The 13,972-nt window shown below is 39.4% G+C and overlaps 1 protein-coding gene across 4 annotated transcripts; it reads left to right on the top strand.

Moving 5' to 3' along the window:
• Positions 1 to 395: 395 nt before the first annotated feature.
• LOC108148810 lies at positions 396 to 13,336 on the top strand. Of its 4 annotated transcripts, XM_017276044.2 has the most exons (6): positions 396 to 588; positions 9,586 to 9,647; positions 10,420 to 10,555; positions 11,929 to 12,172; positions 12,245 to 12,557; positions 12,620 to 13,336. In XM_017276044.2, the coding sequence occupies exons 4-6, from the start codon at positions 11,959 to 11,961 to the stop codon at positions 13,122 to 13,124; spliced, it is 1,032 nt and encodes a 343-aa protein (XP_017131533.1). In that variant the 5' UTR covers positions 396 to 588; positions 9,586 to 9,647; positions 10,420 to 10,555; positions 11,929 to 11,958; the 3' UTR covers positions 13,125 to 13,336. The 4 variants fall into 4 exon arrangements, with proteins under 4 accessions (XP_017131533.1, XP_017131535.1, XP_017131536.1 ...); XM_017276046.2 differs by lacking the exon at positions 10,420 to 10,555; XM_017276047.2 differs by lacking the exon at positions 396 to 588 and having other exon boundaries at positions 9,598 to 9,647; positions 11,934 to 12,172.
• Positions 13,337 to 13,972: the final 636 nt, after the last annotated feature.

Below are 13,972 nucleotides of genomic sequence, written 5' to 3'. Positions count from 1 at the left end.
AATAGAAACGCCTAAACAACATACCACACTTCTTGGTTTTCAAATAAATTTATTGCTCCCAAACTTTCAAAACAAAATGGTCAGAGGGTTTCTGAACTTAATGAATGTAAGAAATTGAAGATTGTTTTATTTTTAAACATTTAAAAACTCAGGCATATTTATTTATAGAACTAAGGTATGGTCCTAACAACTCCCCGTACTTGTTCGTTTTGAATAATCGTATGCTACCGATTGTTCGTGGGTATCTGAAAGTCCATCCCTTAAAAGTGGTACGTTCCTTTTTGCAGCCGCTGCTTCGGCCGGCGTCGGCAGCGCAGTACAGGAGTGAGAGCAGAGAGCCGAGTCCGGATTCTGAAGTTTTGAAGCAACGAGCTGAGTCGCCGCTGTGGAGGAAATTCAATTGCGCGCAATCCATCGGCGGCGACGGTCGCTCAAAAAAACTCTCCAACTCTTAACTCCAGACTTAGAAAACAAAGTAAATGAAGTAAAGTGACCAAGTTATTGCAGATCGAGGAAGTTAAAGCCTTGAGCCCCCGGCACGACGATGGTGTGTTAAACATTTCCTTGTGTGCTCGTGTTTGTTTGTCGGTGAGTTGAGTGCGCGCGCTATTTTTATTTGTTAACTGAAGCAACAGAACCGTTAGTCCCCAAGTGCCCTCAAAAAATAAAAGCAAGAGAAAAGAAACATCAAAAACCAACGAGAAATCCCCAAAAGAATCTGTGTAAAAGTGCAAAGAGACAGGCGGAGAATGCGCCAAAAAAATGGAAACAAAAAAACATTTAGCTGGGTGCGGTGATCTTGAACCCGGGCTCAACTCCGCGTAACGGTGCATCAGCAAGTGCAGGAAAAAATGGGTGAAGAAAGGAGAAGGAGGCTGAGGAGGCCATTGCATTTCTTTTGATTGCTTGTGTATCATCTTCGGGGATCTCTACTCTCTTCGCCCACTCTTCTTTTTGCGGGCATTTTCCGCTCATTTTTGGCGCAGCCTCCCAAAAGGTAATCTCCTCTAGACTAGCGTTATAAAACTGCCGTTAGTTTTTTTATGTTTAACCGTTTTTGGGTGCAGCCACAGCAGAGTGACTTCTTCCTGGAGATAATTACAGCAAAAGGTGCAGAATTTATGTTGACCATCAAAATAGTTTAGAATTACTATTACACGTTGACTTCTTAAAAGGCTTTTTGCGCCAAATTATGTTTATAGGCGGGGAAAATGGAGATTTTCCCGTCGTCTTTTGATTTATTTACATGTGCTTTTTGCTATGGGGACAGAGGGACAAAGAAATAAGAAGCATTTCTTTGTGCAGAAGTCAAACAAACACTCTGACTCATTCTCTTCACCGCGCTCTTTTTTTTTGTGCCCCATCGCGGGAGAAAGAGCGACCGGAGTTAAAGTAACGGACAAGGGACAAAAGCATCGTCATAGTCCCCCAGATCTCCTCCTTTTATCTCCTGCTCCTCCCCTTTTTTTCCACCATCATCACGTGTCGCCAACTCTGTTATTCGCTTACAGAGTACAAAATATGTTCGTAAAGGATTAATTAGAACTTTATCTTATCATTATAAAAAATCTTTATTATATTACTTTTTCTTTATTTACCTTTTAAAGAAAATTAAATACATATTATTTTGATCTCTAATAGCTTAGAGTTAAAGTTACTATTTGCCTATGGTAACAAAAAAAAGGATTGGTTTCGAACTCTGGACATACATATTTATTTATTTATTGAGCATTTTTATCACTTTTATATTTGAACATTAAAATAACTTATGGGAAAACATGATTAAAAGTTGTATAAAAAACTATTAAATTGACTATTATGTAATAATAATTTTTTTTTGTGTACGCTTTGCTCTGGCCATCAGCCATGTCAGCGCCTTCATTATAATAATTTTTATTGCTTTTGCATAAATCAAAAATCACACAAAACGAACCGAAAACAGGCAATCGTAAAATGTGAAAAGGCAGCAGAGGCTAAACAAAACATAAAAGGTGCGTTTTTCGGCTATCTGCACTAATTTCGTATAAAGTTGTTGTTTGTTGGTCCCCGCGTTTTTTTATTCTCGGTTTTCGCATTTCCGTTAATGTTGCTTTTGTTTTTGTGCCAAATCATTGCGGTCTCTGCATACAAATTCATTAGTGACGGCCCCCGGTCTCCTCTCATTTTTCTCCTTTTTGAGAATTCTCCACCTTCTCCTCCCACACACTCTCGTTTCTGGGAATCGCCGTTGTTGTTGTTGTAGTTGTTGGGGCACCTTTCTTGCAGCGGATTCTGCAGGAACTCACACGGATCCCTCTCTTCCCACTTCTTGTTCTCTTCAAGCCCTCCTTGTTCCTTGCTTTTCTGCTGAATTATGCTCAAAGCCTTTGGCGACTTTCTTTTTGTATGTTTTTCTTTTTAGATATGTATGTAGTTCTAGACTTTTGCAGCTAACAAAAAATAAAAAACCAAAAACTCAGACACAAATCCAACTATTTTGTAATCTAATAAAAAGTATTGTGTATTATAGAAAAGTTCAACCAATCATTTCAACATTTCAAGATAGGAATATTTAAATGAACTTTTAAATGTTTTACTCCTCCACTTATCTAATATTTTCAATTTATGTATATTTTGAGTAATGCTATCATTTATCGTATTCCCATATCAAACTGTCACAATCTGAATTATATAAAACGCATTAAGTGCCCAATAGAGTCAAAATACCCTCAACACACAACTGTCCCCTTTCTCACACTAATACCAACACATTTTTTGAAGCATTTTCGTCTTCTTTGAAACCCAAACTCACATAAAACGAAGTTTAAATATTTTTGAGCTGCTTTGTTTCCAATTTTTTGTTTGATTCTAGACTGATTACTGTAACCAAAAATGTGACCCGATACCCTCCGATAGCCCCCCCTCCCAACAATTTGGTCACTAATTTTAGGGCCCCGAACTGAACCAAATACAGATGTCGGTAAAATTTTATTGATCTTCGCTTTTTTCTGCACAAAAATATAAAATTGTTTCATGGTCGATGTGTTGTTGCTTTTGTTGCCGACGAAATCGAAAACCCGCAAAGAAGCAAACGGCAATCGGCAAATCGAATTCAAAACTCGTGTGTGGAGGGAGGAAATCCCAGATCCCAGAAGAAGATCCCTGAAGAGGGCCGAAAAGACGACTCCGGACTTCAGACGCGCCACGACGATAACAACAACAATACAGCAATCAGTAAATACTTGGTTTAGGCGGACTAATACACGGGAAATAAATTTAACTAATGCAGGAATGTTCATTCCAAATTTCTTCTCTTTAAGATCATTTACTGACAGTATTGCGAAAAGATATATAAAATGGCTTATCATAATAATAATAATTTTTTTAGTGAAGAAGCTAACTATTTAAAAAAAATAAATTAAAAACAAAAATAAATAATAGTACAACTTTTTTAAAGCAGTTATCATATGTCAATCTTTTCTTTCAAATCGCGTCCACAATTTCTTCCAGTGCAGCCACTGTCCCATTCCAAAAGCCACAAAGGGCCGCCTGAAAAATATTTTTATCTTGATATTTCTGTTTTTTCTGCCGCTGTTTGTTGTTGTTGCTGTTCTAAATACGCCAAAAGTTGCTTTCGGGGCATAAATATATGTTTTTAGTGTGGCATGTCTGGTTGCGTTTTTGGAACTTGGTAAATGGGGCAAAGGCAGACAGACGGACCTGACCAAAAAGTTGGATACCGGGATCCGGAGTCTGGCAGAATTCATGGAATTAGTTAACGATTAATGATTGGATATTGATTTCTCTGCTTTTGTGGCCTTTTGAGCGGCTCACTTTGGCGACTTCTCTCGCCTGTTTCGCTTTTACTACTCATTAATTTCCTTTAACTATCGGGGGCATTAAAAAACACCGCTGAGCAAAATTAAGTTCCTGCCGCAACAATCTTATTCGTTTTGGCTTCTTTCTCCGTTAAAGGCATTTTACATAGTTTATTTGCGTTGTTGCCAACTTTCTTTTTGAGAGATTCTCTTCCTTATAGCGTTGCTAACTGCTTTACGATCTGAGCAGACATAAAACTCGCATCCAAGGAAGATAGCAGTGCCAAAAGAATGGGGGATAGGAATGGGAACGGGAATATTCTACTCAGTTCAGGTAGTATTCTTCGTTTCTGGGAAACTTAATTTGTGCTCCTTGGCCGCCATATCAAATTGGCGCTATCGAATACCTAACACGGGCCATACACACATACCTGTTGGCATATATAGACAATGCCCCATATAACTATGAAGCACAAGCTTCAAATTTGCTTAGCCTCTCGGTTTCGCCTCTACGAAATTCGAGGCTTAAATTCTTCTAAAACAGATTCCATTTGGAGCATCCATCCCCATACCCTACACATTTGCGTAGAAAGAAACTCCCCGAAAAACAAAAAGAGAACAGCAATTTTAATTTGTGTGAGAACTTTGCTTGACTCGGGCTTCTGCGAAATATTGTTCAATTTAAAGATGCTGCTGATGATCAGGGTACGACGGGGGGATTAAGATGGCGCATATCTGCTGCCGATCATTAGCTATTAGACCGACTCCTTGGCAACAGGCCCGATTTCTTCAGCGCGTAGATTGTGAGCCACTGAAGCTGCGGTATAATTGAGCTGTTTGGAGCCTCTTTCAGGCTGTTCCGAGTCTTCAGTCTAAAGCCTCCAATCTGCCTGCCATTGCTAACGAGATACGCCAAACTATTTGGCAATTAACGGATAATAACATTTGCTTACACATTTGGGAAATAATGAGAAACTTTGTGGGAAGATGGCATGCAACGATAATCCTGATTTTATGACTGGATTCTTACATTTCATTCAGAATATAAAAACTTTGCGTTGATTTGTTAATTTTAAATCTTATTGCTCTAAGTCACTGAGTTAAAAGAATAGGAAAATAGAGCTATAAGAAGGCAGTTTAAATATTTCCGTTATTTCATTTTGTTTATTTTTTCCCAAAATAAAATTTCCCTTGGAAAACCATATATCAGAATTTACCCATTTCCAACGAATTTCACGATAAAAAATAAATAAATGAAAAAAAACATAGACTATTTCGGTATTCTTAGAACAAAACGAAACAAAAGTTGTTGTTGTCATTTCTATTCTTATTTTCAGTAAGCAAGATATTCCACTGAATTGTTATTAAGATAATAATAGATTACAGAAACAATTTGTTAACAAATCCGCACCTGCATAAAATTAAATTATATAATTTTGAGTTTGCAAAAATTGCATTAAATCCAGTTGAGTGTGGTTATTGGTCTTGAGACAATTCTTGTTTTAAAAAGTTTCTACCATTAAACAAAGATCAAGTTTTCCGAACACTCAAAACCTGCTCGAAATGAACAATAATTTCCGATCGTGCGTCTGGAGGAGATTCCTTTGGAGCTAAGCCTGAACAGATGTGGGCAATCAATTGGAGAACTCGCAGAGCGAACCCCAATAAACGATGCGCTGATGGCCGACCATTTGGACTGATGACTGCACCACGTCCAGGGAGAGTGGTCCATATTATGCCATAACGATATCAACGAAATGACTGAGCTCGGACTAACAAAGAAGCCTTTTACATTGAGCGAAAAGTTACAATAGAATTGGAGGAGCTTTGATTGCATTTTTATATTTCAAGTTAATTATTGTTATATTGCTATGTTCTGTTCATAAAAGCTCTTATTATATTCTCTATTTAAAAGTTAAATTATTCAGAATTGGTTGTTGGCAAACTTACCGTTTATTATTATTTCATATGGAAAATCAGAAGCTTTTTAATAATTATATTTTAAAATATTATTCATTTATTTTCTGAAACTGTGATTTTGTTGTTTTGTATATGCACGTTAAATTTTGATCATTAACAAGGATAATCTTGTAATTAAAAAACACACTCTTTTTGATTTCTTAAGCATAATGGATACTGTGATGACCGTTTTGCCTTTTAATTTTATGCAACTAGAAACGTTTTTTTTATTTGGACATATTCTTTTTTGCTGTCCTTTGAACAACTTTAACTTAGGGTAAAGACATAATGATTCCCGATTAAATATAGATTTTTTGCCGGTGCAGGAGTGCCTCGAAAAGGGGTTGGCGGATCACAGGAGACATGCCCACTTGTGGTGCAGTCGCTCTTGGTTCGCCAACTCATATTAAACCACCGTTATGCATATCAGCCACACAATTCACAGAACAGTACAGAACAGAAGAAAGCTGGGGACGCGAAGAGATCGCCACATATCGAATGGAGATTGGCGTGGCCGTGGCGTAACCCTTTAATTATGCCACATACGAGTACGAACTGAATAGAATCTACAGAGTCTACAATCCCCATCCCCCCAACGAGCGATGGTTCTAAGCCGGGCTCGTCGGGACTCACCTCTCGACGTCAACGCCTTTCGAATGGCACTCTGGGTTTGGGGTTTGGTCTTGGTCTTGGTCTGGACTCCTCTGAAGAACTCCTCTGCTACTTTCTAAAAATCTGTCCGGGAATATAAATTGCAGCCACGTTCTCGCTCCTCACTGAGTGCAAGTCAAAAATTCTGCAGCACTCTAAGAGCCGCATCTTAATTGCATTTCGATTACGCTGCTGGAAAAACAAACCAACCAAAAAAAGAAATAACTTGGCCAAACTAGAAGAAATGGAAGCAAAAGAGCAAATCAAATCTACGAGTGTTTGGCGGCAAACATGTTGCACTTGCGAACAGGCCCGCAGCAATCGGTGGAAGTTGGAGTTTGGAGCCTGCCAAATAGACAACAGATGAGACAGCCAGGCACGGCCCAGTCCGCATCTCTGGAACGCCTTTTAAGCGCTGTGTGCTGGCTGGCTGGCTGCTGGGTCCCGAACCCAAAACCTGTTCCTGTTCCTCCCGACCCGGGCCAAAACGATGGCCAAGTCTGGCGCGACCTGCGAGCCTAGAAATTGTAACAGCCAAGAGCGGAGGTTCGGTTCGGTTTGGTTCGGTTCGGTTCTCAGGCGGCAGACCTTTTCTTTACCACCAAGAACAGCGTCTGGTCCTGAACTGGGCCCATTTAATACAGTTATTTTTATTCGCGGCCCTGACTCGTTCTACAGTGGATATTCTATTGAGGAAACTTTTTAACCTCAATTCTCTGTAACTCTAAAACATTTTTTTATTCAAGTTATAAATGTTACCTTAGAATTCATACCATATAATTAATAACCCCAAAAAGTTTAAACGGGCATTTTTGTATTTATTGAAATCCAAGTCTTTGATGTTTTATTGATAGAATGTTAGTATACTCAGTAAAATATTTAAATAGCTCTTACAGTTTGATAATTTATTAGCGCGTTCTTTAGATTTCCTGGATTTAGTTTTTTTGATTTAGCAACAGACAATTAGAATGATTACTATGAAACTAAGCTTTTCATTGGTTTTCTTTAAATGAGAAAAAGTTGACATCGCTTTAAGTAGATGGGTTTTTTAAGGCGCACAGGTGTTTGAGAAATACAAGTTCCACTGTAACTCTTTCCCTCAGCTAAGCAACAAGTACATCAACAATGGGAAATGCAAACTGTTTTTGGCTGGCACTCATGGCCATCCATGACCATTGCCGTTCACTTATCCCTGCATCGAAGCCTTCGGTGCTTTCTTTGGCATCGCAGCAGCTCCTGCTGCAGACTTTGCTGCCATTCGAGTCATTAAAAATGATTCTTCTCAAACTAGAACAGACCAACGGGTAACCAAAAAGCTGGCTATTCTTCCGCAAAGGAGGAGAAATAGCCATCATAAATGTTCAGGAGAAAGGCCAACTAACCGAACGGCAAATGCCCTTAATGAGTTCATCTCTTTTAAGTTTGAAGAGAAAAAAAAGAAAACACGAGGAAAGATTAGTGGGACGATTGAGTAAATTATAAAATTGAATACAAACTAATTAATAATAGCGGTGAATGTATTTCAATGTATTTCATTTATGTTTATTAATAATTTTTTTAATATTGTATTAGTTTTTTAAATTTGTTACAGCAATTAATCCATCTTTCCGTAGATCTAGACAAATTGCCAACTGGCTATTATATATTCTTTCCAACCTTTCATATATATGTATATTTCGATCGACCAAAACCAAGAAGGGGCCGCCTCTTTCCGATCTCGCGCGCCTTTAATTCCTGTGGGGATTTGTCGATCGCGATATCGGCAGAAGTGTGTTATTGCTGACTTGTCAGCTGTTGGCTTGAGCAAATATTATTACATGATATTGTGCACCACCACTCCACTCCATTTCGATCCGATCCGAAGCACAGTCCAGTTGCCCCCGATCGCGGCCCCATTCCATGGCAGCTTTTTCAATGAATTATTAGTTATTTCAAATTTATGTGCCGTGCTGTTTCTCTTTTCCTCATTCTACATTTTTTTTTTATCGTGCGTCTATTTGCGTTTCCGCTTTCCGATCCCCAAGCCTTCGGAATGGGGCTTTCCTTTCAGTTGCTTTTGTTCAATGAAGAAGGAGAAGACCCCGAAGTCAGAAGAGAGTCTTCGTGCCGTTGGGGGCGTATTTGCCTAACAAAAATAAATAAATATAAATTTATTGCAGCGTTTGTTCGTTGCTGGTTTGGTTTTGTGTCGCAGGGAAGAACATTAAAACCTAATGCCGTCTTGGGCCACGAAAAGCCCCCAGCGGCGATCAAATAAACAAATACGAACAAAGCTCCGCTTCTCTGCTCCCCCAAACGATCCAACGATATTATTAGTATTATTATTTGCTGGTTTTCATTTGGGGGCAGATAAGCGAAATACGCTGAGGCTCTCTGAAAATAGTCCCAGTAATAAAGAATCTGTGGAAAAGTCGGGAAGAAAAGGGGTAGCGCGGGCGATTTCTTTTTGCTGCCCTGGCAATTCTTCCGCTCAGCAGCTTTGTTCTTTTTGCTGTATCTCCTCCGCCATCGAGTGGTTCTGGTTTCTACGAATTTGTCACGCTTTGGATTTCAAATTTTGTTGATGTTAGCCAACTGTTAATGGACCCCGCAGCATATTTCTCTACATACATATGTATATACAAACTTCCTCTTGCGAAATGATGTGAGGCGTAAGTAAAAGGCATTTAACGCTTGATTTTGCCCAGGGTTTAATTTTACCTGCTCTCGATCGCATAGGAGATCCGAAACTCCCACTCCGCCAGGACTATTGTTGGGCATTTTAAACAACCCGCACAAAGGACACTCAAGTAAGGGCGGAAATTTAATATGAACTGCTGCACATTTTTTGTTCTTTGTTTTTGAAATATGAGATTTTTAGGCTTTGATCAGAGTGCTCCCATTGTTTGACTACCTGCCTGCCGGTACCTGTTGATATAATTTTTTCGTAATTTTTATCAAGATGTTTTTGTACTTGCTGAAACTTTATATTCAAGATCTTGTATGAAGGAGTTTTCTGGGGAATATGTGAATTTCCCGTAGGACGGGAAGGTGTCAACGTTTTGCATTATGAATAAACATTGCACTTGTCCCGGCCTATGGGCGGTTTGTAAAAACAACGTGGATAACAGATAATAATAATTATTAGTAAAACAATTTGTTTGACTTTTTACTGATAAACTGTTTTCTATTATTTCAGATCTCAATTTTGCAATACTAAGACTTATAAGTTATTTCAAATATATAAAATTATATATTCAGGTGAGTTTGCTTTGGTGTTACATAAATTATATATATGTTATTGTAATATATAAAAAAGCTGGTTTTTATCTATTCAAATACTTACCTCATATCCATGCACATAATTTTTCCACACGTCACATTTTTATGTACACAACTCATAATGCATTTAAAAATTTACCAGTCGCGCGCGCTATTTTGGTACTTTTCATCCCTTTTCCGTTATGAAAATGCCCGCCACGAGGCTGCCACTAGAGTTTGAATTGTCAGAGCTGCCACCTGGTTGGTCGGCTATTAGCGATGTGCCTGTGATTTATATGTGATAATATATAATATATGATAAAAAGTTTCACAAATAGTGTACCAAAATGATCAACAATATAAAATCAATAGAAAAAATGTAACTTTACAAAATAGACCTTACATGTAGTAGATATACGAGTGTTACGGTATTTATTTGATTCAATTTTCTGTGTAAAAAGTCACCCGCAAAAGCAAGGCCTCACGGTCGTATCTCTACTACCTGGGTTTCGGCGCCTGTGTGAGAGAGAGAGGGTGGGTGTCTTGGGGAAAAAAAGTGCGCTCTCTCTCGCTCGCCTCTCTCTTGCCGCTTGCTTCGTAAAATATAAAAATAAAAAATTTTTTGTTTCAGTTTAAAAAAAATTCTCGCTGCGACTAGTTGTGCGTGCAGGCGAAACAGACAGAGACAGAGCAGCGCGAGCAGCGAAAGAGAGCGTCGTGTTGCGCAGGCAATCTTAATTAATTTATTTACGTCTATATTGATTTTTTAAAGTAACAGCTACAGTTAGCCATAATAGCGAGCTAGAAACCAAAAGCAAAGCAAGGCGGACGAAGAGCGCGCGCTTAATAGGTATAAAAATAAATTATATACACAAAAAACCTCCTGAGGCGAGTCTAAATATTTCGAGGTGAGTAAATCTATAAAAATAAATTAAGAAATTTTTATAATTTGTGAATGCTTGCTTTGCCTCTAAAAAAGTATTTCTCTATTACTTGGCTTTCTTTTTTTTACTTTATTATTTATTCCGCTCGCACACCATAAATTAGTAGTAGTCTGCAATTGTTTATTTAAAGTTTATAAAGCAGCGACTTTTTTTATGTTTATCTGTGTGAGCAGAGCAGCGCAGCTGGCGTCGCTTAAAATTAATACCAAGCAGTTGCGAGCGCGTTTCTGTACTTTTCTTTTTGTTTTTATGTAGTTTGATATTTTTACGGTATTCGCTGGCTTTGTTTTTATTGCGCTGCTGCCGCCGACGCCGACAGTGCGCGTCGTTCGCTTAGCACCAAAAAAGAGCGAAAGAGGAGAGGCAGCAGAAGCAGAGAAGATGCAGTTAGCACGAGCACGCACACCTACGCACGCGTATATATACATGTAAACGGCCTGCGACTGTGTAAAAAGCATGTACAAGTCGTGAAAGCGGATGCAGATTTAGGGATGGCAAGCAGCATCGATTTATCGAAGCGGTTATCGTTTAATTGATTTACCAATACTCACCTGGCTTTGCTCTTACTTATGTCAGCATGAATAACAAACGCCTGACCGAAGTCCACACACTATGTTTTATAGCTATGCTTCTTCATTCTTTTGTTTTTTTATTTTTTTTTTTTATTGTTTGAAAAACCGGTAACTATGTATGTATGTATGTATATCCTGAGCGGATGCAGTTTTGGAATGGGAATGACAAACCGTTGGCAACGGTTATCGGCGGTTTCAGTTTTTCAAATTACGCTAGGATATTATCCGCACAGCACAAACAACTTCTTTTCTACGACACTCTGTTACTTTTGTTGCTTATGGTCCCTTTTGTTGAAAAACCGGTAACTGTGTTTGTATGTATCCTAAAATTATTTCTTTTTTCTTTCCCTTCGTTGGATCTTTTCATTCTTTTTTTTTTTAGATATTAAAACAACATCAATTATCTTTTGTTTTATTAAGAGACAGGACGGTCCATATCAGAGTATATTGTTTGAGCAGTCGCATTCCGCCTCACAGAAATATTGTTAGTTCACCAAGGGTTCATGTTCATTAAATTTCAATTGAATATGAATTAATTTGGTTAAGTAAAATTATTATGCTCTGTGCTTTCTCTTCTTTAAATTTGTATTCTATAAGTACTAATTTTTTTTATTAAAGTAAGCTAGGTATTAATCGATATTATCGTATCAAGCTTTTTTTAACATTTTAAAAAGAGAACTTAACAATCCCCTACCAAGTTTAATAAATCAAAAAAAAATATATATTAATTTGGAAACAAATTCCTTAATTTTTGCTTTAAAAAAGAACAGGGTTGGAGGTGTATCTGGAGGAGGAATGGAGCACCTGTCGCACTTGTATCCCCCGCAGCTGCCGAAGGGGCGTGGCCGGCCCCGGGCCACATACGCCCAAACGGGCGAATTCGATTTGGGTCTGATCCGGGAATACCGATCGCATCCAGTGCTATATGATCGCACCAACAAACGGTTCAAGGACAAGCTGTATGTGGCCCAAATATGGGATCAGTTGGCCCACAAGCTGGGCTACGATGGTGAGGATGGGGTATTTGCCCAGTTTTTGCGGGCAGGGATTAATGCAAGACAATTTTTTCTATTCTAAATAGCCACCAGTTTGAGGGAACGCATGACAACGCTGAGAAATCGCTATAACATCGAGAAGCGCCGAGTGGAAAACGGCCTGTCCACGCAGGCTTCACAATGGCCCCTCTTCGAAAGCCTCCAGTTTCTGGGGGATCACATTCGGCCCAGGCGCAGCTTCAAGAACATGTCAATAAAGGAAGATGGTGATGAGCAGTACGAGGTGGACGATTATCAGAGCGACAGCAACGGTCATATGACTAGCGTCAAGGACGAACTGGAGGAAGACTGCGAGATTTTCGATTGCGAGCAGGCACTGCCCGTGACCACAGTGCTGGGGTGAGTTCTGAATCCCATTGATGTAACCCGCTCCTTAATGACAAGACCTGATTTCTCTTTAGGATTCCCCTGAACACCTCCGACGAAGCCAACAAGAGCCAACGCTCGATGAACGGAGAAATGCCCAATGGCAAGGGCTACAATCACTTTGCGGAAAGCTATCAGCGGCGACAACAAAACCAGCCGGAATACATCATAAGTAGTCCCATAATGAACCATGCCAACAAGAGCAATAAGCGTGGAGGAGCACAGCAGGCAACGGAGGATCATCATGCAGCGAAACGCCGTGCCGACGACAGTCTGTCGATATCCGCTTTTTATCCCACACCGACTCCAGCTCCCTTGCCGCCGGCCTATGCCAAGTTCCGGGGGTTCGGCGAGTTCATGTGCCACTCCCTGTGCGACATGCCGGCGGCCACTGCCTTGCGACTGGTGCAGAAGTTCACCCGCGAACTGGTCCAGACCTCCATTCGCAACGAGGGCAGCGGCGGCAAACGGAAGTCCGATCAGAACGATCAGGTCGACCCGGTCGACCAGAGCAGCGAGTCGCAGGAGGAGGACGAGTAGATTTTAAGTTGCACTTTTTAATTACGGGTAGGGATATTGGCACGCGTGTCTACATCTATGATTATAGCATATAGCCGCATTAATGACAGATTCGATTGCGATTACTCCATATATGTTTTAATTATTATACTCTTTTAAGTCTTCTAGCCTCGCGGTAACGGCGGGTGGAAGATCGAAGCATTTCATTTATTAACATAATGGAAAAAAATACACTTATTTGCTTTGTTTTAAAGGCAGGGGAACGGCGCGCGGGCACTCAAACTAATCCAAATTGATCAATTTTCAGATTCGGCAAAAAAGCATAATACTCTATCTGTAAGATGCACATCTGTAATGGTATAGAATCCTATAAATCCTATATAAAGGACCATACATATTTTAAACAATACATTTAATGGTTTTAATGCATCATCTGTACTTCGGATCCAAAAAAAAAAAAAGTTCTTTGGGATGAGGCGCAACTCTGAAGTTAATTGATAGTATCAACGGGTATGGACCTGTATTGGGAAACCATAGCCCTTTTTCCCAACGATCTATGTATTATATACCAAAAAAGATGTTTGCCCGACTTAATTTGGATTGTGAACTGAGTTGTTTATAGGTAAACCAGAGAAACCAGCATGGGTATATATATATTACTTAAAGTTCTAACTGCCAGCCTGGAAACCATTCAAAAAGGTCCTTAAATTTTATTACTTTGTGTATGCCAGAACCGCCCCCAAAAGCTTTCGAAAGCTCACAATCACTTGAGAAAAACTTTAAATATTGTCATCCTAAAGGACAAATTCAATTTATGCCGGTTGCACATGGGGCGCAAAATAATACGATAGATAAAATTGTCATCCTAA

The sequence above is a fragment of the Drosophila elegans genome, unplaced genomic scaffold (assembly GCF_018152505.1).
Source record: "Drosophila elegans isolate 14027-0461.03 unplaced genomic scaffold, ASM1815250v1 contig_476, whole genome shotgun sequence".
In the NCBI taxonomy this organism is placed as follows: Eukaryota; Metazoa; Arthropoda; class Insecta; order Diptera; family Drosophilidae; genus Drosophila; species Drosophila elegans.
Note: the sequence above shows the minus strand (reverse complement) of the source record. Positions and strands in the feature narration are given on the sequence as shown.

Bases quoted from the DNA above. Each gene is read 5' to 3' on its own strand.
- LOC108148810 (XM_017276046.2), top strand. From the start codon at position 11,959: ATGGAGCACCTGTCGCACTTGTATCCCCCGCAGCTGCCGAAGGGGCGT. The intron at 12,173-12,244 runs GTGAGGATGGGG...TATTCTAAATAG, and splicing joins CCACAAGCTGGGCTACGATG to CCACCAGTTTGAGGGAACGC. The intron at 12,558-12,619 runs GTGAGTTCTGAA...ATTTCTCTTTAG, and splicing joins CCCGTGACCACAGTGCTGGG to GATTCCCCTGAACACCTCCG.